The 20923-nt window shown below is 45.2% G+C and overlaps 1 protein-coding gene across 1 annotated transcript; it reads left to right on the top strand.

The window, feature by feature from the left end:
* The first annotated feature begins 308 nt into the window (after positions 1 to 308).
* LOC119660223 (cuticle protein 21-like) lies at positions 309 to 1388 on the top strand. The gene is made up of 3 exons (XM_038068661.1): positions 309 to 442; positions 579 to 786; positions 881 to 1388. Exons 1-3 carry the CDS (start codon positions 431 to 433, stop codon positions 1264 to 1266), a joined length of 606 nt encoding a protein of 201 aa, XP_037924589.1. The 5' UTR covers positions 309 to 430; the 3' UTR covers positions 1267 to 1388.
* Positions 1389 to 20923: the final 19535 nt, after the last annotated feature.

Raw genomic sequence — 20923 nt, 5'->3', positions numbered from 1 at the left:
CATCGATGAGAATATATCATCAACTCTATTGCCCATCATTGGAATTGGACGAATGTCCTACGCAGATACCAAACATCTAACATTCAATCCCTTAAACCTTTAACTTCAATTGAAAATTCGGCTTCCTTCACTTCAAACTAAAGATAAAGATTTTCGTGCCTACAACCACGCACCCAGCAACATTACGTTTACCTTGCCTGGCAAAAAATTAAATTAGCCAAGTTGCTATTCATGATGCCGCCAGGTGAATGGGGGATACATGATCAATGCGACATAATGGCCAAGGTACGGTTTAATGGCGATAAGTATCCAAGAGACCGAATTGCAACAAGAGGTAACAACTATAAAAGCTCACGTCGGGCTCTGGATAGGCACAGTCGTTGTATCGTTTCTAGGTATTCAACTTAGTAAAACCTTAGAGTTGACAAAAATGGCATTCAAGGTGTGTTTGGATTTAGAAATCGTGCAATAGGATACGATCACTTTAATGAAGGATTACGAAACTCCTAATGTGCATCGATTCGCGCCGGATACTGCCAAGTTGGGATTTAATTTTTCGTTGCTTGGATTTTTTGCAGTTCATCACCTTCGCCACCCTTTTGGCCGTAGCACGTGCTGGTCTCCTTCCAGCTGCTCCATATGCTTCCTACGCTGCTGCCCCAGTGGCCCATTACGCCCCAGCTCCATTAGCGTACGCTCCAGCTGTCGCCAAGGTCGCTGCTCCTCTTGCCTACGCTGCTCCAGCTGTCGCCAAGTATGCCGCTCCAGTTGCTTATGCTGCCCCAGGTTTGATGAATTACTTAATTATGACCCTTGATATTGTCAACCCCGTTTCGGATCTGATTATCAATTTCTTAATTTTTTATTTCATGAAACACAGCCAAAGTTGCCGTTGCTGAGGAGTACGACCCAAATCCACAATACTCCTTCGCCTACGATATCCAAGATGGTTTGACTGGTGACTCAAAGAGCCAACACGAAACCCGCAGTGGAGATGTCGTCCAAGGAAGCTACTCCCTCGTCGACCCAGACGGCACCAAGCGTACTGTCGAATACACTGCTGACCCACACAACGGATTCAACGCTGTCGTCCACAAGGAACCACTCGTCCAAAAGGCCGTAGTAGCTGCCCCAGCCCCACTTGCTTATGCTGCTCCAGTCGCTAAAATTGCCGCCCCTCTTGCCTACGCTGCCCCTGCTGTAGCCAAGTTTGCTGCCCCAGTTGCCGCTTACCACGCTGCTCCAGCCGCTTACTACCATCATTAAGGATTAGCGAGCTTTGTTTAGACTCTTATTGTTTTGAACTAGGACGAAGTGTAAGACGGTAGTAAATGTTTTTAAAAAGGAGCACAGAGCGGACGAACTTGTGCCGTTTTCTAACAACATCAGATTATTGTTTTACTACGAGAACGATATAATATATTTATTATAATTTTTAAAGAGGTGTTTTCGGTTTTTCATTGGTTACAAAACTATTCAGGTTCAATGTTCCTGACATAGTTCAATTATTGATGACGGATTCTACACTTCAAACCAAACTTCGTCCACCAATTTCCGGGAGAATTTTCTAATACGGATTTTTTGTGGAGAAGACACGAATGAGAGTCCCTGTGGACATCTCCATCCGATAAAGTTCAGCTCTAAAATGAGTTCGTGTATTTTATTTGTGGAAACGAATCCTTTTCAGAAAGTTTTGTTTAGTTTAGTTTACTGGGGGGAGCGGCAGCTCCGAACACTCAGGCCATTGTTAGGCCCATTGTACTATCCCCATAAATCGCCTGTTCAATGGCTTCCCGCCTACGGTGTTCGCAGGCTTTAGCGAATCTGAGAACATTTTCCAAAAGGCAGAGAGTGTGCAGATTCTTCATTACAGAAAACCTTATCAAGGTGTCTGAGATCTGAGGAGGCCGGGCAGCTACATAAAAACTGCAGGGCCGCCTCCTCCTCCTTACATTGGCTGCTCATAGCCGCAACCACCACCTTTTCCATATGGTAGTTTAAGGAACCGTGTCTCGTTAAAAGCCCTACTAGGGTTTTCATGTCCCACTTCTTAAGGGACAACAAAAATGCCGCTCTAGTGGCCCTAGGAGGATTTTCGCCTGCCGACATGAGTCCAAATTTCTCCACTCGGCGGCATGAATCCTTGCAATTTCACCCTTCAGAGTAGACTTGACAGTAGATGGTCGGATTCCAATAGCTGGTTCTGGCGTCACCATTGTGAATCCAGACCCTCGGCGAGCCAGTCTGTCAGCCTCCTTATTACCAGCGATGTTAGAGTGCCCCGGCATCCACATCAGGAATGTTTCGTTCAGTCGGCCAAGTTTCAGCAGCACCTGATGACAACTCCACACCAACTTTCTTGATATGTCGTATTCTTTTTCGAATATCGCCTTTTCAATTTTTGCCGTAAGTTCATGGAGTGCTGACTCCGTGGATTTGCCTTTCTGGTAGGGGTGTTCCCCATGGTGAAGTGGCCACTTAGGAATGTGTGTATACCTAACGAACCAATCTACTAGCCTTCCTAGTCCTTTTAGTAGAAAGGACGTTAGACTGATCAGTCGGAAGCTTGCGTCTGTGTAGGTGGGTTTCCTTGGTTTGGGAATGAATAACAGCTTCAAATCACGCCATTTAATTGAAATATAAGCGTGCGCTAGGCATGCACGATATGTATTCCGAATATGTAGACCCAGGGCATCCATTTACTCTATACTAGTGCAAGAATGATACCATCCGGACCTGCAGACTTGTATCTATGGAACGAGTTAAACGCCGATTTTACTCACTTCAGTGATACTACTTTGCATGCCAGATTCCAGTCTCTCGGTTGAGGGCTGTATGCACCTGTTGGCCCCGAGATTAGATTTTGGATGCTGCCTTGGAAGTGCACTTCAAGCAAATGGTTTGCCGTTTCTTCATTGCTTTCTGTGTACCTCCCGTTCTGTAAACGTAAATAGCCCAGTTTCTGGCTACGTTCTTTAACGAGAATCCGTTTCAGTCTTGAGGTTGCCTCAAGAGAGTTGGTCTCTTCGCAAAAGCGTCTCCATGATGATCGTTTAGTCGATTGTATGCTCTTCTTTAGAGCCTTCTATGCCTCTTTACAGCGATTCCAGCCAGTGCCTGAATCACATTTCAGAGCACGACTAAGGAGCATCCTTGTCGTTCTCCTCTGTTTTGGCAAATCCGAGTTCCACCATGGTGTTTTACCCTTCTTTGGCATCTTGAGTGGACAGTTTTCTTCGAAAGCTTCTCTCATGCTAGTTGTGATTATCACACATCATCTTCCCAGGAATCGTGACTCGGGCGCTCAATTCTGTTTTATACATCACCCAATCTGTCTTGAGCGGATTCCGAAATGGAGTAAGTGGAGGTGGATCCATGCCCATTGCAAAATCAATGCCTCTGTGATATCATTTGATACTCTCCACTCTCCGACTATAGCCGCGATATCAGGAGATGCCACCATGATATCGATGACCTCTTGCCTGGCCACGTTGAAGAAAGTGGATTCATTACCCAAATTAAGGATCTGCAAATCGGTTCCTACTAGATACTCCAGTAGTCTCAATCCTCTTGCATTGATGTTCGAACTTCCGCAGCATATGTGGTGAGCGTTGACAACACATCCTACTATTAACCCCATGCCTCTACTTTTGGCATGTTGGATATCTCTGATGAATATTCCACTGGGAACGTCTTCTGCATCATAGGGAAAATATGGAAAGCACCATAGTATCACTTCATCTCCCTGTTGACTTTTTATGGTTAGCTTAGCCGATGTGGTGTCGCCATCACATAGGTCGTTAACCAAGTTAGCCTGGAAGTCTTTTCGGACTACCATGCAGGAGCGGGTTCGATCGCTTCCATTGGCATACAACAGGTCTGGTGCCTTCCGTCCCCTTTCAACCCGCGATATTCACTAGCGGAATTACGTGGAACCAACTGTTAGATTAGCAGTCGATTATGGAACATTGGACCCGGTCATTCCTGCAAAGATTGTCCACCGAAGAAAGGAGGAGGGTTTGAGGAAACGTACCCTTGTATTGTCCTCAGTAAAACAAACATAAAGTGCTCAGATCAAGGAAAGAGATAAAAAGGGGTAAGAGACGCTAAATTCTGCCTAATCTCTCTTGGTGACAGGTCCCGCGACAGGCTGACCAAGAAAATGCATCCAATGTCGTTAAAAACAAAATGATCGTGCCCAATCCAGATGCTACCACGATCACTTCAGTCGCCGCGACAGAACGGGTTTCGGTCCTGCCGAAAATTAGGCAAGGGTTCTTCAGGATATAAGTAAATGAGACCGAGCAAATCAAATACGTACTTCCGAAAAGGCGCATTGATATCTGCGCTCTACAAGAAACGTGTGCTATCAAAAGTTACGACATAGAACGCAAATGCGGAACAAATGGCTATTAACTTCTCCATTTTGGTAGCATGCTCAGAGGGTTTCCGTGATGCCATTAACAAAGTGGAACGATTTGATGACCAGCTGATGAAGCTCACCATTATATCCGCTGATCGCACTATTCACTTCTTTATGGCATACGCGATTTTTCGGACACCCATGACCTTGTAATTGTTAATACATGGTTCATCAAACAATTGTCTCATCTTCCTACATTTTATAGTGGGAATAGTAAAACTCAAATCGACTACATTCTCATAAGATGTCGACAATTCACCAGCGTCACTGTTCCCTATTACACCATCACAACTTTTCAACCGAATTATTCAGGAAAGGAGAACACCATCTAACTTGCAAGAGAGTACCACAGTTCCAATATGGAAAAGAAAGAAAGATCCGATCCGGTTGTTGTCCTATACCATGAAGATATTTGGACATGTTCTTGACAACCGCATTCGCGATATCATTGAAATAACCATGAATCAAGCTTGCTTTGTCAAAAGCTCCGGAACTACTGACTCAATACACGCTGCGCAGTTGCCATGAGAAACATCGCTCTCTTTACATTGTATTTCTGGATCTGGAGAAGGAATGCAACCGTGTGCCATATGAACTCATCTGGCATGCTCTATGACAGCACCTAGTATCAGACCTTCTCAAACCGACTAGAATCTGTTTGCCTGATGTTCATGCCTTAGGGGCAAAGGGATCTGGTGGATGTTCTGCCGAAGGACTGGAGAAGGTATTACTAGGACCCCTAGCCAAGGTGGAACAGCATACGCCGAAAGCTGCGTGGTCAACGGGAAACTTGGTCTTTAGATGCAAACTCTGAATACCTACTGTATTGTCGACGAGTGGGATAACAAGGACTTCGCTAAATACTAGGCGATTGTTAAAGAATATAAGAGCCAATCCACCGCTCTCGAACACAATCGATCTCAAGATGAGGTGGATAAGGACAAGCTCGTCCAATCCCCCCCCCCCCTCGCCGCCTTCAGAACCCGAGGATTACCGTGAACGACTCGGACGAGTTATCAAAGAGTGCTCCGTATAGACGGAGAATGTCGGGAAGTACCGGAAAAGGTAGACTATAAAGTGCGGTTCGGAGTGAGAAACCCAAAGGTGAATGTGTTCCGCTCTGCAAAACCGGACCATGACGCCGCCAACGAGCAACCTATTGATAGGCTGCGACGCCAAGGCATACGCTTTCATCATTCTTTGATTTTCTCAGTAATACAATTCTATCGGTGTGCAACAGAGCCAGTACACCAACCTTCCAGTTTTCCGACTCGGAAAACTGTGACGGTTGGGAGAGAGTTCTTCATTTTACCTTACAAACCGACAATGGGATTCTTAGGGTGGAGAACTGGAGAGTATCTGGCCAAAAATCCTCCTCAGATCATAGTTGAATACTTTCTACAAACCTTTCAGAGACCCCAGCAGAATCGAATGGAGGAAATTTGGCCAAGTTATAAAGAACAAACTCTCCGGTGCGCAAATTGGCAAGATTGGAACGACAGACGAACTGCAGTCAAAGGTCGGGGCTCTGCAAAAGGCATTCAATACCACATTTAAAGTCTCGTGCTCTGTTAAATACGACAAAAAGACACTGCCACCGTCGTGTAATTGGAATAGTCTTGGTTGGACTATTGTCAGAGCATTGAGAGCATCAGCGAATCCGCAAAGTTCAGTAAGATTCTATCCAAGGTGCATAGGAGCCGATCCTTTCGGTTGAGACGGAATCTTCTGATGAAATATTGGAGCTGTTGGTTTAGACGCACTTCTCCCCCAGTGAGAGGGACTGTGAGTCAGAGCCTTGCTTGGAGGGTATGCAGTCGCCCCAGCCGCACAAGACTATCAAATCGGTAACTACCAAGAGTGAAATCGGATATCCTATAAACAATTTTTCCGGATATAAATCTCACGCCCAAATGATATAATGGCAGTCATTCTACCGAAACAGCAGGGAACAGTTGCGACTTATCGGAGCTGTATCTCCTTTGGATACGGATCATAGTCGTGGAGATGCGCAAGAGTGGTTTTCATACTGGAAGAAGGCAGGCATAACCGCAAAAGACTTCCCGCCAATCAGCCCCATTTCTTTCTTGCCGAAGACCCTAGAGCACGTCCTGGACATCCACTTAAGGACGATTATGGAAAGAACGCCTTTCTATAAGTCCTGACATGTCAACCTCAAAGCAAATCCATAGAAACCACGCTCCATAAGATAATTGGCACAGTTGAACGGTCACTGCAGTACAAGCAATATAACCTAGCTACCTTCTCAGATATAAATGGAGCATCCAACAAAGTGAGTACCAACGTCATCAGGAAAGCCTTGACCAGTATTGGATTGGAGGCGTATCTAACGCATTAGATAATATCAATGTTAAGAAGCAGAATAAACCAGTCGGGTTTGGGACGCAACCACTTGACCAGAACTGTGAACAGAAGCACGCCCCAGGGTTTCACCATCTCTCAGGTGATCTGGTTAATGGTAAAGGGCGAAATTTTGAGAATATTGGACATAAGCGGGATGATATTACTGTCAGAGATGTTGGATGAAAGGTGTGCATGTGGGCCGCAAGGTGCAGACTGGGCATAAACCCAACCAAAACGGAATTGATACTATTCCACCTAACACGGGTGAATGAACAAAGATTGTTTTTTTCCTCCAATGTAAAATGCTTGGAAGTAATCCTAGATCCAAAGCTAAATGAAAGATTGAACAATGAACTGAGGGTTATGAAGGCCTATATAGCTTTCTATGCCTGCATGAGAGCCTTTTCAAAGAAATTGGGTCTCCGGCCGAGGATGATTCTCTGTATGTACACAGCTGCGGTACGTCCCATCTTAACATACGGCTTTATTGTATAGTAGCAGACTTTGAGCAAAAAGCACAATAAAACGAAGCTTAATAGGATTCAAAGAACAGCGGGTTCAGATGCTACCGGGGCTCTACATCTCCTCACATTAAATACGTCATAGCGTTCAGTCCCGCAGACTACGTGAGTCCGGATACTGGACAGCGAAACCCTACGGCCATAGTAATATCCTAGACCAAGTACCAAATACCAAGTAGTAAATTATTTCAAGAACTCAGCAACCTGACCGGCAAAATTCATATCAGAACGGCAACGCATCATCCTGCAGCTAATGATATGGTCAAGCGATTTCATTGTCAGCTCAAAGCAACAACACGCAATCACAATAGCCGCTGAACGGAAAAAATTTTCCCACTCAAAATCCGACAAAGAGCAGGTATAAACGTCCAACTTCGCCAATACGATACATGCTAGACGGAGACCAGTGAGAACTATATCGCGCACTTTGGTAACCCCACTACAATCGCAACGGTAAGCCGGCGTATTTCAACAGTCATCCCGTTTTAAAAGACAGCGTGAACATATCTTTTAATACGACAAAACGAATGAGATAAGTCGGAAAAATTCCATCCAACTAACCCTGGCCGATATAGGAAGACGGATACCTGTTTACATAGATTCATTCACTCGAACCATATCAGGACTCCAGTAGCTCAAAATGAGCTACAAGTTTTGTTTGATTCATTTAATTTTTGTGATGTTGCCTTCACTTTGGTCCTTAATCGCGACGGAAGATCCTTTGAAGCCACTATAGAATGGACAATGTGGCCCATCAGCCAATATCCAATCAACGGACAGTCCGTGTAATCCATCGGCTGAAAAACCATAAGTCGGCAGGAGCCGATGGAATTACAGCCCAATTGGTTAAATATGGAGGCGACCAATTATACCAAGCAGGTCATCAACTGATGCTCAAGGTGAGGGACAGGTAATCAATACCTGACGACTGGCAGAGGCATCATCTGCTCCATACATAAAAAGGAGGACATCACGCTGTTCGGCAATTATGGAGGTATCACGTTGCTGAGTACTACCTATATGATATTCTCTGTTATCTTGCTAGGCCGAATAGCCCCATACGCCCAGAATATCATTGGCCCATACCAAATAGGGTTCACTCCGGGCAAATCGGCAGCAGAACAAATTTTCTTTGCTGGACTATGGCCATCAGTTGCACCATTTTTTCGTCGACTTTAAAGCCACCCATGATAGCACAACTAGGCTAAAACTGTACGCGGCCACGAGAGAAATCGGAATCCCAACGAAATTGATAATACTGACTAGGCTGACCCTTACCAATGTGTAAGGCCAGATAGAAGCAGCAGGATCACTCTCGAGACCATTCAACATCACCAACGGCCTTGGATAAGGGGATGCCTTATAATGGGCCCTCTTCAACTTGGCCCTGAAAAAAGTGATTCACGATGCAGATGTAAATGCGAGAGGCACCATCCTGTTCAAGTTGACCCAACTACTGGCCTATGCTCGCGATATTGACATAATGGGAAGAACAAACAGAGATGTACAGTCTACCTTGATCCAGGTCAAGCAGACGCCGTGAGATTTCGGGCGGTACATTACTGAAGGCAAGATGAAGTACATGATCGCAACGTCAGCGCCAAAAACCAAAGAACGAACAACTTCGAATCGTACTGGTCAAATGGAAATACTGACGATAGGAGACTATAACTTTGAGATCGTTGAAAATTTATCATATCTTGTGTCGAAAATCATAACCGATAAAAGCTATGGCGATGAAATCCGCGCACGGTTGTTGGCAGCCAACAGAGGGTCAAAGCTCTTACTCGACAAGACAATGATCTACCCAGTCCTCATGTATTCCTCGGAGACTTGGGTTCCTAGCAAGAAGAATTGCGAACTCTTGGCCGCGTTCGAGAGAAGAACCTTCCGAAGAATTTTCGGTCCCTTACATGAGGATGGACGATTCCGTAGCTTACATAGCGACGAAATCTATGTGCAATACCACGACCGCCTGGTTGTGGATAGAATTCGGCTCAACAGGTAGCGGCGGGCGGAACACTTAATCCATAATCCGCCCTTATAGATTTTCAGGGCTGGATCATCATCATCCACACGGATTAACTGACCCACCTACCGTAACCTATTGAGCCGGATTTTATCCACTACTTGATTCTCATGGTATCTCTCATAGATTTCATCGTTATGTAGGCTACGGAATCGTCCATTCTCATGTAGGGGGCAAAAATTCTTCGGAGGATTCTGCTCTCGAACGCGGTCAAGAGTTCGCAATTCTTCTTGCTAAGAACCCAAGTTTCCGAGGAATACATGAGGACTGGCAAGATCATTGTCTTGTACAGTAAGAGCTTTGACCCTATGGTGAGACGTTTCGAGCGGAACAGTCTTTGTAAGCTGAAATAGGCTCTGTTGGCTGACAACAACCGTGCGCGGATTTCATCATCGTAACTGTTATCGGTTATGATTTTCGACCCTAGATAGGAGCGCTTATCAACGGTCTTAAAGTTGTAGTCTCCAATCTTCATTCTTTCCGTTTGACCAGTGCAGTTTGATGTTGTTGGTTGGTTTTTGGTGCTGACGTTACCACCATATACTTTGTCTTGCCTTCTTTGATGTGCAGCCCAAGATCTCGCATCAATCACTGCCTGCCCCATCTGCATGAAGGCAGTTTGTACCGTTCTTCCCATGATGTCGATATCGTCAGCATAGGCCAGTAGTTGGGTGGACTTCAAGGGGATCGGACTTCTTGCATTTACCTCTGCATCACGGATCACTTTCTCGAGGGCCAAGTTAAAGAGGACGCATGATAGAGCATCCCCTTGTCGTAGACCGTTGTTGATGTTGATCCTGCTGCTTTTATGTGGCCTCGCACGTTGGTAAGGATCAGCCTAGTCAGTCTCATCAATTTCGATGGGATACCGAATTCTCTCATGGCGTGTACAATTTTACTGTGGCTATGATGTCTTAGGCCGCTTTAAAGTTGATGAAGAGATTCTGCAACTGATGGCCATATTCCTACAGTTTTCCATCGCTTGCCGCAGAGACATCTGTTGCTGATTTGCCTGGAGTGAAGCCTATTTGGTATGGGCCAGTGATGTTCTCAGCGTATGGGACTATCCGGTCTAGCAAGATAGCGGAGAATATCTTATAGATGGTACCCAGCAACGTGATATCTCTATAATTGATGCACTGTGTGATATCTCCCTCGTTGCCAATTGCCAGGCATTGATTCGCTGTCCTACACCTTGAGCATCAGTTGATGAACCACTTGGTTTTGTTGGTCGCCTCCATATCTAACCAATTCGGCTGTAATTCTCTCGGCTGCTGGCGACTTATGATTTTTAAGCCGATGAATTGCACGGACTGCTTCTTCCATACTTGGTAGTGGCACTATTTGTCCGTCGTCTTCAATTGGTGGGACCTCCAACTCGCCGATGTTCTGGTTGTTCAGCAACTCATCAAAGTACTCAACCCATCGCTCCAATATGCCCATTCCGTCGGAAATCAGATTTCGCTCTTTGTCTCGCCGGATGAACATCGAGGTGTGTAAGGCTTCATCTTGCTGACTTGTTGGTAAAACTTCCGCGCCTGGTGCGGTTGCTCCCTGTACTTTTCGAATTCACACACCTGTTGGATCTCCCAAGCTTCCTTTTCCGTCTGTCAAGTCGCTTCTCCGCTCGCTGGAGATCGTGATCAGTCCCCGGGCATGCCCGCGTTCTTTGAAAATTCAGCATTACTCGGTATGCGGCATTCTTCCGTTCCGTTGCTAGCTTACATTCATCGTCAAACCAGCCGTTCCGACTCTTTTTGCGGCTGGAGCCAAGTATGTTCGTGACCGTATCAATGATAACGTTCTTGAGGTGGTTGTGAAGATCATTTGTTGATGCTTCATCTCCAGAATCTCTGTTGACTGCGATTATTGCAGCATCCACTTCCCGCAGTCCGTTATCGTTTGTATTTTGGTGTAAGCTATGGGAGCCAATATGGGCCTGAATACGGGCTCCTTCCCTACTTGGCTGTGAAATCCCCAAGTATGATTTTGATATCATACTTAGAACAGGCTTTGAGGGTAGAAGGTATCCATCTCCGACTCTGCAGTCTCCTCTGTAGGGGCGTGAACGTTAATGAGGCTTATCTGTGGTAGAAAAAGAAGATGAGGCAAACCATGCCTGAGATGGAACGATGGCGCTGGTCAGGACGCCAGACAGCTTTTAGAGATATCGAATTGGTGAACCTCGGCGCAAAACCGGGATGTCTGCAGTTCCTTATAAAGCAGCCCTAGATCGGGTACCGGTTGTTGCGCCGTTGATGATCAGGATGGTGATGATGATGAATATCCAATCCGTACAACGGTCGTAGGCACGTAGGAAATTGGCCAGCTTTTTCCTAAATTTTCTTTCTAGCAGTTGCAGTCGGTATGTCCACAGTCCTCCAGTGTGGAAACCAAACAAAGAATTTTTCGACCCAGAGACAACTACCACAAAAAGGGAGGACAAGTAAACCGTTTATGGCGAAAGTGCTAACAATTTCAAACAGCTATGATCACCAAATTTCGCAAAACGAGATGTCTATGAGTATAAATAACACCAACCCTAGTAGATATTGCTCGAACGGAATAACTGCATGATCAGAAGGGATGATTGGCAAAAGCCTTCCAATTAACGTTCATACTATTTTTCACTGAAGCATTAGAAACTCCTACTCTTGTGCTATGTCAACGAGTGAAATTGCACATGGTTAACTAGCTACAGAGGAGACAATCCATAAACGAAAACGATTTAAAATGTCAGTCAGATACGGGTATAGATCGGAGCCGGGTATCATTCTGTTTGATATGTGCGCAGACACATCAATGTTCCCCAGTAAATCCTAGGAGAAGGTCAGACGATGTGTAGTTCAAGAGGTGAAACCTGATCGTATACTCCAAGCCCGCATAGTTCACTACAATACATATTGTACTTGCACATCTCTGCTTGCCTGAAAACTGCAAGCTGCACCGATGCAGCTGGTTTATGGTTCTTTCATTCAGCACTTAGAGAAGATTAATTGATTATTGTTCGTGTTATTCAAAATGAATTACCTTCGCTTAGGTTTCCAGTGAATTATGTAATCGATGGGATCAATGACGACGACGATGACGAGAATCTTTGCACTTTAAATAGTTCGAAGATGGACCGAGGAGGCATTCTGATGAAAGGTTATAGATAAATTTTTTCATGCTGTCTGTAGATTAGTTATCTACAGAATATGGGAATAAAGTAAATCATAATGCGACGGAGATAGGATGGTACTACATACTTACCTAATCAAAGAGTGTCATATTGCTATATTTGCCTTGATGGCTGTATCTGTTTTTGGAAAAATAACATCTTTATCTATTATGTTATGTTCTCTCTTGTGCTAACGTCATGAATAGACTAAGAAGTGGATTAAATGGTGTCGTAAACAAAGAAAAGTATTAAAAAGTCGATCAACAAACAAGCGGGACTCCGTACGGCACAGAAACTGGCTCAGCACGCAGAGGTACAACACCGCAACACTGAGAGTCAGGTGACTACACTCAAGATATCAGAAGTCAAGCAGTGAAGCCAAGGTCAAAATTGGCCTACTGCGAGGAGTTCAATCGAGAAAAATTCCCGCTCAAAAAGCAGGGACGATCAAGGGTACGTCCGAGCTCACCATATCAGATGTCAGGAAAGACACAGGCCTTAGTAGCGCAGGTGCAAAACGGTATATGCGCTACTTGAAGGTGTGCCTAAAGCCAGACGATTCCCTTAAGTAGGCTTAGGACAGACCTAATCCGTCAGCACCAAAGCTATCACGGGCACACTGAGTGATGGTTTATCTTCCCAAAGCCACAGCGATTGAGAAAAGGAAGCAGGAAGCTTCTACACCATTCGAATTATGGGTTTCCACACACGGAGGAGGAGGAGGGCTTCTCATCATCCCTGTAGGCAACTGGGCGTCATAACTGCCGCATCGAATACAGATTTTGGTAGCATACAATGGAAGGACACTTCGGAGGACACACCGTGTGGAAAGTTTACCGAGTTTCCCAAAGGAGGAGACTAAAAGGAACAGAGAAGTCGACTTATGGCCCAATAAAGAGGAGAAGCACGACGACCTTGACCCAAAACTTAAATCGGACAGCAAAGCGTAGTACCATGTCGAAGGAGGAGGATAATACTCCAGCATTCAAGAAGAGGTCAAAGAACCAGCGATCCCACTAATACGGAAACGTGGAGAAAATGACGAAAGGGGATTACCCAGATGTGAATAACCTTAAGGCGGAAGCTGTCAACATCTGTCAACCCAAGAGGACGAAAATTGGCCATTGCCACTGTCTCTGAAAAGACAGCGATTCAACTTTCCCATTGCAGGGAAATAAAGATCGGGTGGATTAAAGTAAAGCGAAAGGCCGTTTCAACCCGTCGCTTTAACTGCCGACCATACGCACATATACGGTACAGAAGCACTTTGTGTTACAAATGTGATGACCCCGGGCACAAAGCGGAGAATTGTGATCCAAAGAAGAGTTACAGAAAGCGAAAAGTCGATCACAATGAATCACATCCTGCAAGCGAACATGAACGGGAGTGCAACTGCTCACAACCTAACGGGGCAGATGATGCAGAAAAGAAGAACTAACTTGTTGCTTCTCAGCGAGCAGCACCAAGATAGGAGCTCACCACAGTAGTATGCCCATATACAATATCTAGCACTGCTGCCATCTGGGGGAGAGATACGGTTAACTTATGAGTGGACATTGTGCGGACGGGAGACTTTAATACCGGAATTCTCGAATGGAGTATGCCTCAACTGACGGAATTTGGAAATTGCCGCGAGGACAGGACTTATTGTTCGAAACACCGGCAACACCCCGACATTCTGTCGCTCTGGTTGGGAGGACACTATCCCTGACATAACTTTTGCTAAGGAGTCTTAGTGTCAGCGATCCAACAGTGGAAGTTACTGGAAGATTTCATAACCCTTAGTGACCGATGATCACCAGTATATTTCCGTCAAAATGACAAACGGATCTTTCCCATATTCTGCCCTCTGACCAACAGTTACTGGGTATCATAAATCAGCGACAAGATCCTGGCGCAGACATAAGAACTGCAACTGAATCGCTAGTTTATTCAACAATGAGCCTTATCACCGCAGTTTGTAACGCATCGACTCCGAAAAGGAAACTGTGTTCCGGGAAAATACCCGTGTACTGGGCGGGTGAAATTGCAAGCCTGCGAAGGAATTGCCTCACATTTGCGCGGATTGCTCAGCGTGCAAGACGCCAAGACGAGATGCCGCTTAGAACCGCAGAGTACAAGAGTGGGAAAAAAAAAACTCTGCCATGGGATCAACAAGGCAAAGGATATGCTGTTGGTAGAGCTACACAACAACCCAAACATAAAGCTATGCGGCCTCGAGTATAAGCTGGTATCCAAAAAACTCCGAGCCTATCGATAAACTTGTCCTATGAAAGCCTCGAAGATGGAAGAAATATTGCAGGCCCTTTTTGCTGTCTACCCCATCCGAACTGACACTGTCGACTAAGGAGTGAATACTGAGGAATGCCCATAATTCACTACAAAAGAAGTAGAGGAGGCGGTCCTGTTCTTGTAGGAAAAGAAGCACCAGGACCGGACGGTATTCTCAGCAAAGTGTTTAAACTCGTATGTAAATACAAGCCAGACTTGTTACTTGGCACATTCAACGCAATTTTGACTGCGGGTGTTTTTCCCTCCTGCTGGAGGGTTGCGAGACTTGTGCTAATAAACAATGGCAACGGCGCCACTAGGTCGTCAGTTGGAAACAGTGGGGAAGTTACTTGAGAAGCGCATCAAGTCATGACCGACTGATACAGTACGTGCTGCGGGAAACTACTCACCAACACAATATGAATTTGAATCGGGCTGATCCACAATTGATGTGACTGAGGAGGTGTTCCAAACGGTAAAACTGGCTGAGTCACACAGTCTCCGCTGTCCGCGAGTGGTGCTCCTAGTGACCCTAGACGTAAGAAACGCCTTCGATTCTGCAAAGTGGTGCCACATGCTTGAGATATTGGAAAATCGTTTTCATACTCCAGGCTACCTATTGCGGATGTTGAGCGACTATTTAAAGGGACGTGCCCTGCTTTTCGAGACCCAGGAAGGACAACGCCGGGGAAGCCACAGGACCTAACGACATCGCATCTGAGCTCTGGAAAGCGAAGAGCTGGGACCCAACACTGTGGCTCAATGAATTCTTTAATCGGGTTATTCAAGGAGCAAGAACGCCATCTGACTGGCAAAAAAGTACCATTGTTGTACCATTGGAAAAAGAAAGGTAGTCCAGCAGAATGTTCAAATTACCGCTCGATTCTGTTACTTTCCCATACCATGAAGATTTTTGAACACATTCTTGACAACCGTATAAACGAAATCGTTGAAATAACCGTGAATCAAGCCAGATTTGTCAAAAACTGCGGAACTACCGACGCAATATACGCTACGCGGTTGCTCATGGGGAAACACTGTGAGAAGCATCGCCCTCTTTACATTGCCTTTCTGGATCTAGAGAAAGCGTTTGACAGTGTGCCACACGAACTTATCTGGTATGCTTTACGACAACACTTAGCGCCAGTAGAACTCATACGCTGGGTTCAATTGCTCTACTACGATCTGAAAAGTAAAGTTCGAAGTAAGGCGGGAGTATGAAAACCGCTTCATGTCTCTGTTGGTGTTCATCAAGGAAGCGCCCTCTAACCACTCCTCTTTGTTCTTGTTATGGACAACGTCACACGGGATATCCAAAGTCCAGTGTCCTACACACTGGTTTATGCAGATGATGTTTTCCTAGCATCTAATAGCAAAAATGATCTCGAGCAACTTGTCCAAAAATTGAATGATCGCCTCATGCAACATGGTCTCAGATTGAATCTAAACAAAACTGAATTTTTGACGACCGATCCCCATGAAACAGGCAAAATCACTATCAGCGACAGTGATCTGCCCAGAACTGAGCGATTTAAATACCGCGGGTCAACGTTATCAGCCAATGCGGAACTGCATTATGAAATTGCTTCACGCATTTCCGCAACCTGGATGAAGTGGTTTTCCACAACTAATGTTCTTTGTGATCGACATATCAACGAACATCTTAAATCTAAAATTTATCGCAATGTCCGTCCTGTCGCTCTCTATGGTTCTGAGTGTTGACCAACTATAAAAGACAATGAACGACGTCTTGCGGTAATGGAGACGAAAATGTTACGTTGGACGAGTGGCGTGGCACGTTTTGATCACATCCGATCGTGGAAAAAAAGAGAGAGAGAGGCGTCTTCGATGATATGGTCACGCAATTCGTGCTAACGAGAATTCACTTGCGAAGATTCGTCTGAACATCGAAATCGATGGTAAACGAACTAAAGACAGGCCGAAACAACGGTGGCTTGATACGCTGGATGGGGATTTAAAAGCCTCGAGATTGCACCCGAGATAACAGCGTGTGACCATTCAAACTCAAACGGATCAGGCATTCGATAGAACCAAATGGCGAAACCGATTACAACGAGCCGACCCCGCTTGTGAACGAAACAAAGACTGAAGAAAAAGCAGATGGGTGGCTGAGCATGGATTTTCCGTTGCTCTGGAGAAAACCGAAATCCTTATGTTGACCAAGGAGAGGATTCGCACAGTTCTCACCATTTAAGTTGATGAACCCATGTTCTCGTCCAAGCCGGCACTGAAATACCTCGACATCATAGTATACACAAAGATCAGCTTCCTCGAGCAGATTGCGATACGGTTAGAATGTTTGCGATTGGCCGGCTGATGTCCAAGGTCGGAACCCTTATCCAGCAGGCGTCGTTTGTTGATAAGTGTGGTTGAGTCCGTCCTCCTGTATGGTTCCGAAATATGGGCTGCCTCCCTCAGTAAAGAAATGTGCAAATACACAGACGAGGGACTCTGTGAGTTGCGTCCACCTATCGTTCTGTCCCGGAGACAGCTGTCATGGTGATAATAATCGTCCGTGCAGCAATTCATATTGGATTAGGGCCTTGAAGTTGGTCAGAGCACTTCATTCAAGGTCGCAACGGTACAATACAGTACACTTGAGAAGGCAATGTTATGAGCACTGCACCCACCCGAGATTATTACTCAGATTTGACTCAGGTACTCGTTCATATTGGAGTGGACTGGTACCCGACATCCAGTCATGATAACAAATGTAATGCTGGTAGCATTACGGAAGTTATTCGGATCGCTCTCCAATCTGCCAATCAGAGTCCAATATACCTCAAAAAAGGCGAGGGAAATAAACAAGCTATCGCGTGAAGTGAGAGTTTTACATGATTGCAATCTTGGAAAAAAGAATCGTGAGGTAGATGGGCCGCGCATCCCATAAAACAAGTGCAACCGTGGTCGAAAGCACGGTGAAGTTGATTACTACCTAACCCAGCTTCTCAGCGGACACGGGTTTTTTCAATTTTGCATGCACACAATTGGGAAATCACGGTCCGCCGACTGCATTTATTGAAAGGATGTGATAAATGATGTCTGTCACACCTTTTTCTTCTGCAGAAGATCTGAGTTCTATCGCCATCATCTTTCTAGGGAAAGGTGTCTTGCGTACCCGGACACCATAATTGAGGCCATGCTGCAGAACGAAGACACGTGGAGCCAAGCGGAATGTTATATTTAAGGCATTCTTGAAGCGAGAAAGAAGGGGATGAATAGGGAAGGTGAGGTGGTTTTGTTATTTTTACTATACTGAACAGAGCTGGCCTGAGGTAATGTATCAAACGGTTTCGGGTCAGAGTCCTAGGCGCTCCAGGAGGGAAGGGGGTTTAGCCGGTAGTCTGTCTGAGACAGGAGTCCGGCACTGTGTGCGTAAATGCATTTCAGCTCCTCACCCCAAAACAAAGGAAAAGGGTAGAGAAATGAGTTTTCTACAATCGCTCGACTTCCTTAATAGTATCACAATAACCCTCAGAAATGGCGATATCAGCACCATGTTGAGTAAATGCGGTACCAAAAAATAGAAACTTATTGCAAATCCTATCACATTCTCTTTCTATGTCCCAGCATTTGGCACCACACCATCGAGTTTCTTTTAGGGCGCAAAAATCAATGTGCCCCTTCCGGAGAGCTCTTTCGAGTTCAGTCGTTATTCCCGTGAATGTCACAATATATAGCATGCAGGCATGTATTTGTTTGGTTTCGACAAATTTGCTTTTATTCGTCCGCCGTCCATGCATTAAGAACCCTTCCTCCTTTCTCGGCAGGACGCGGCCTATCCTGCCGCGTCGACTGAGCTCTACGCCCTAGCATTTCTTCAAGGCTTTTTATCCAATAGAATAATTTATAATAAAAAATCAATAGACTTGAGTCTACCACTATAATTCTGAATCGAAATAAAAGGCTAAGGGTGATAATCCTCAAGAGTGTTAGGGTCCTGCGAACAGAAAAGGCAATTAACTCTAAAGACAGCAAATGTCTGACAATTTGTAAATTAAAGTAGTCGTAACTTCAGCTGACACAATAGTAGCACTGGTACAACATTTTCCAGTGCAGTTGTTGTTATCTTCTAAGGGTGTGTTGCGTTATCTTCAAATCAAAAAGAAGTGTACGTTTCTTGAATAGTCTTGACGAAAACATGGGAGTCATTGGAACTCATCATCAACGGCGCAACAACTGGAATCCGGTCTAGGCCTGCCTTAATAAGAAACTCCAGACATCCCGGTTTTGCGTCGAGGTCCACCAATTTGATATCCCTAAAAGCTGTCTGGCGTCCTGGCCTATGCCATCGCTCCATCTTAGGCAGGTTCTGCCTCGTCTTCTTTCTCTACCATAGATATTGCCCTTATAGACTTTCCGGGTGGGATCATCCTCATCCATGCGGATTAAGTGACCCGCCCACCGTAACCTATTGAGCCAGATTTTATCCGCAACTTGACGATCATGGTATCTCTCATAGATTTCGTCGTTATGTAGGCTACGGAATCGTCCATCCTCAAAAATTCTTCGGAGGATTCTTCTCAAGAGTTCATAATTCTTCTTGCTACGAACCCAAGTTTGCTAGGAATACATGAGGACTGGCAAGATCATTGTTTTGTACAGTAAGAGCTTTGACCCTAAGGTGAGACGTTTCGAGCGGAACAGTTTTTGTAAGCTGAAATAGGCTCTATTGGCTGCCAACAGCAGATTTCATCATCGTAGCTGTTATTGGTTGTGATTTTCGACCCTGGATAGCAGAAGTTATCCACGGTCTCAAAGTTGTAGTCTCGTATCTTTATTCTTTCCGTTTGACCAGCGCGGTTTGATGTTTTTGGTTGGTTGGTTTTCGGTGCTGACGTTGGCACCATATCTTTGTCTTGTCTTCATTGATGTGCAGCCCAGGATCTCGCGCCAATCACCGCCTGCCCCATTTGTTTGAAGTCAGTTTGTAAGTTTCGGGTCGTTCTTCCCATGATGCCGATATCGTCAACATAGGCCAGTAGTTGGGTGGACTTAAAGAGGATCATATCTCTTGCATTTATCTCAGCATCACGGATCACTTTCTCGAGGGCCAGGTTAAAGAGGACGCATGATAGGGCATCCCCTTGTCGTAGACCGTTGTTGATGTCGAATGGTCTTGAGAGTGATGCTGCTGCTCTTATCTGGCCTCACGCATTGGTCAGGGTCAGTCTACGCAGTCTTATCAGTTTCGTTGGGATACCGAATTCTCTAATGGCCGTGTACAGTTTTACCCTGGCTATGCTATCATAGGCGGATTTAAAGTCGATGAATTGATGGTGCAACTGGTGTCCATATTCCCACAGTTTTTCCATCGCTTCCGGCACAGAGAAAATCTGATCTGTTGCTGATTTGCCTGGAGTGAAGCCTTTTTGGTATGAGCCAATGATGTTCTGGGCGTATGGAACTATCCGGCCTAGCAAGATAGCGGAGAATATCTTATAGATGGTACTCAGCAACTTTATACCTCTATAATTGCTGCACTGTGTGATATCTCCCTTTTTATGCATGAGACAGATAATGGAACTAGCAAATCAATAAATCCGCCTTTGACTCCCCAATTCATGCCGGACATTGATCCTAAGGATGCTGCTCCAAACATTTCGACGACTAATAGTCTCTACCCGTCTCCCGTCGAATGCTCTTTTGGGTATCCGAGCATTATAGCCCTCAGCGAACCCCCTTACCAGCATACTCGACAAGAGGTCGCCATTTTGCCCGAAATGCCGATTATTGAGAGAGAATTGTATCTCTTTTGCACTATAATTAGGGTTGCTGAATTCGCCCTTAATTAGCGATATTCGATGAAAAGGTAAATAGAAGGGAGTTCTTGCTGCTGGTCCCTATTTATCTCAACAAATAAATGAAACGAACCTACAAAGCTCGATGGCAAAGTGCAAACTTTCCGGAATGTTGAAGCCCTTAGCAATCGGTGAAATGGTCAAATGATTAAAATCTATCAACGATTCCTGCATTTTCCTGAACTCCAGAGAATTGCTTTACCCACTGCAAGCGATTACTGATATTTCCATGCAAAGTTTGATATCGATGGAAGGCGAAGTTTTCTAACGATACCGATATGCAAACTTCGAGAGAAACAACTTTTTCCTTTGTTATATTTTTTCTACTTAAAC

The sequence above is a fragment of the Hermetia illucens genome, chromosome 6, assembly GCF_905115235.1.
Source record: "Hermetia illucens chromosome 6, iHerIll2.2.curated.20191125, whole genome shotgun sequence".
In the NCBI taxonomy this organism is placed as follows: domain Eukaryota; kingdom Metazoa; phylum Arthropoda; class Insecta; order Diptera; family Stratiomyidae; genus Hermetia; species Hermetia illucens.
Note: the sequence above shows the minus strand (reverse complement) of the source record. Positions and strands in the feature narration are given on the sequence as shown.

Bases quoted from the DNA above. Each gene is read 5' to 3' on its own strand.
- LOC119660223 (XM_038068661.1), top strand. The intron at 787-880 runs GTTTGATGAATT...CATGAAACACAG, and splicing joins AGTTGCTTATGCTGCCCCAG to CCAAAGTTGCCGTTGCTGAG.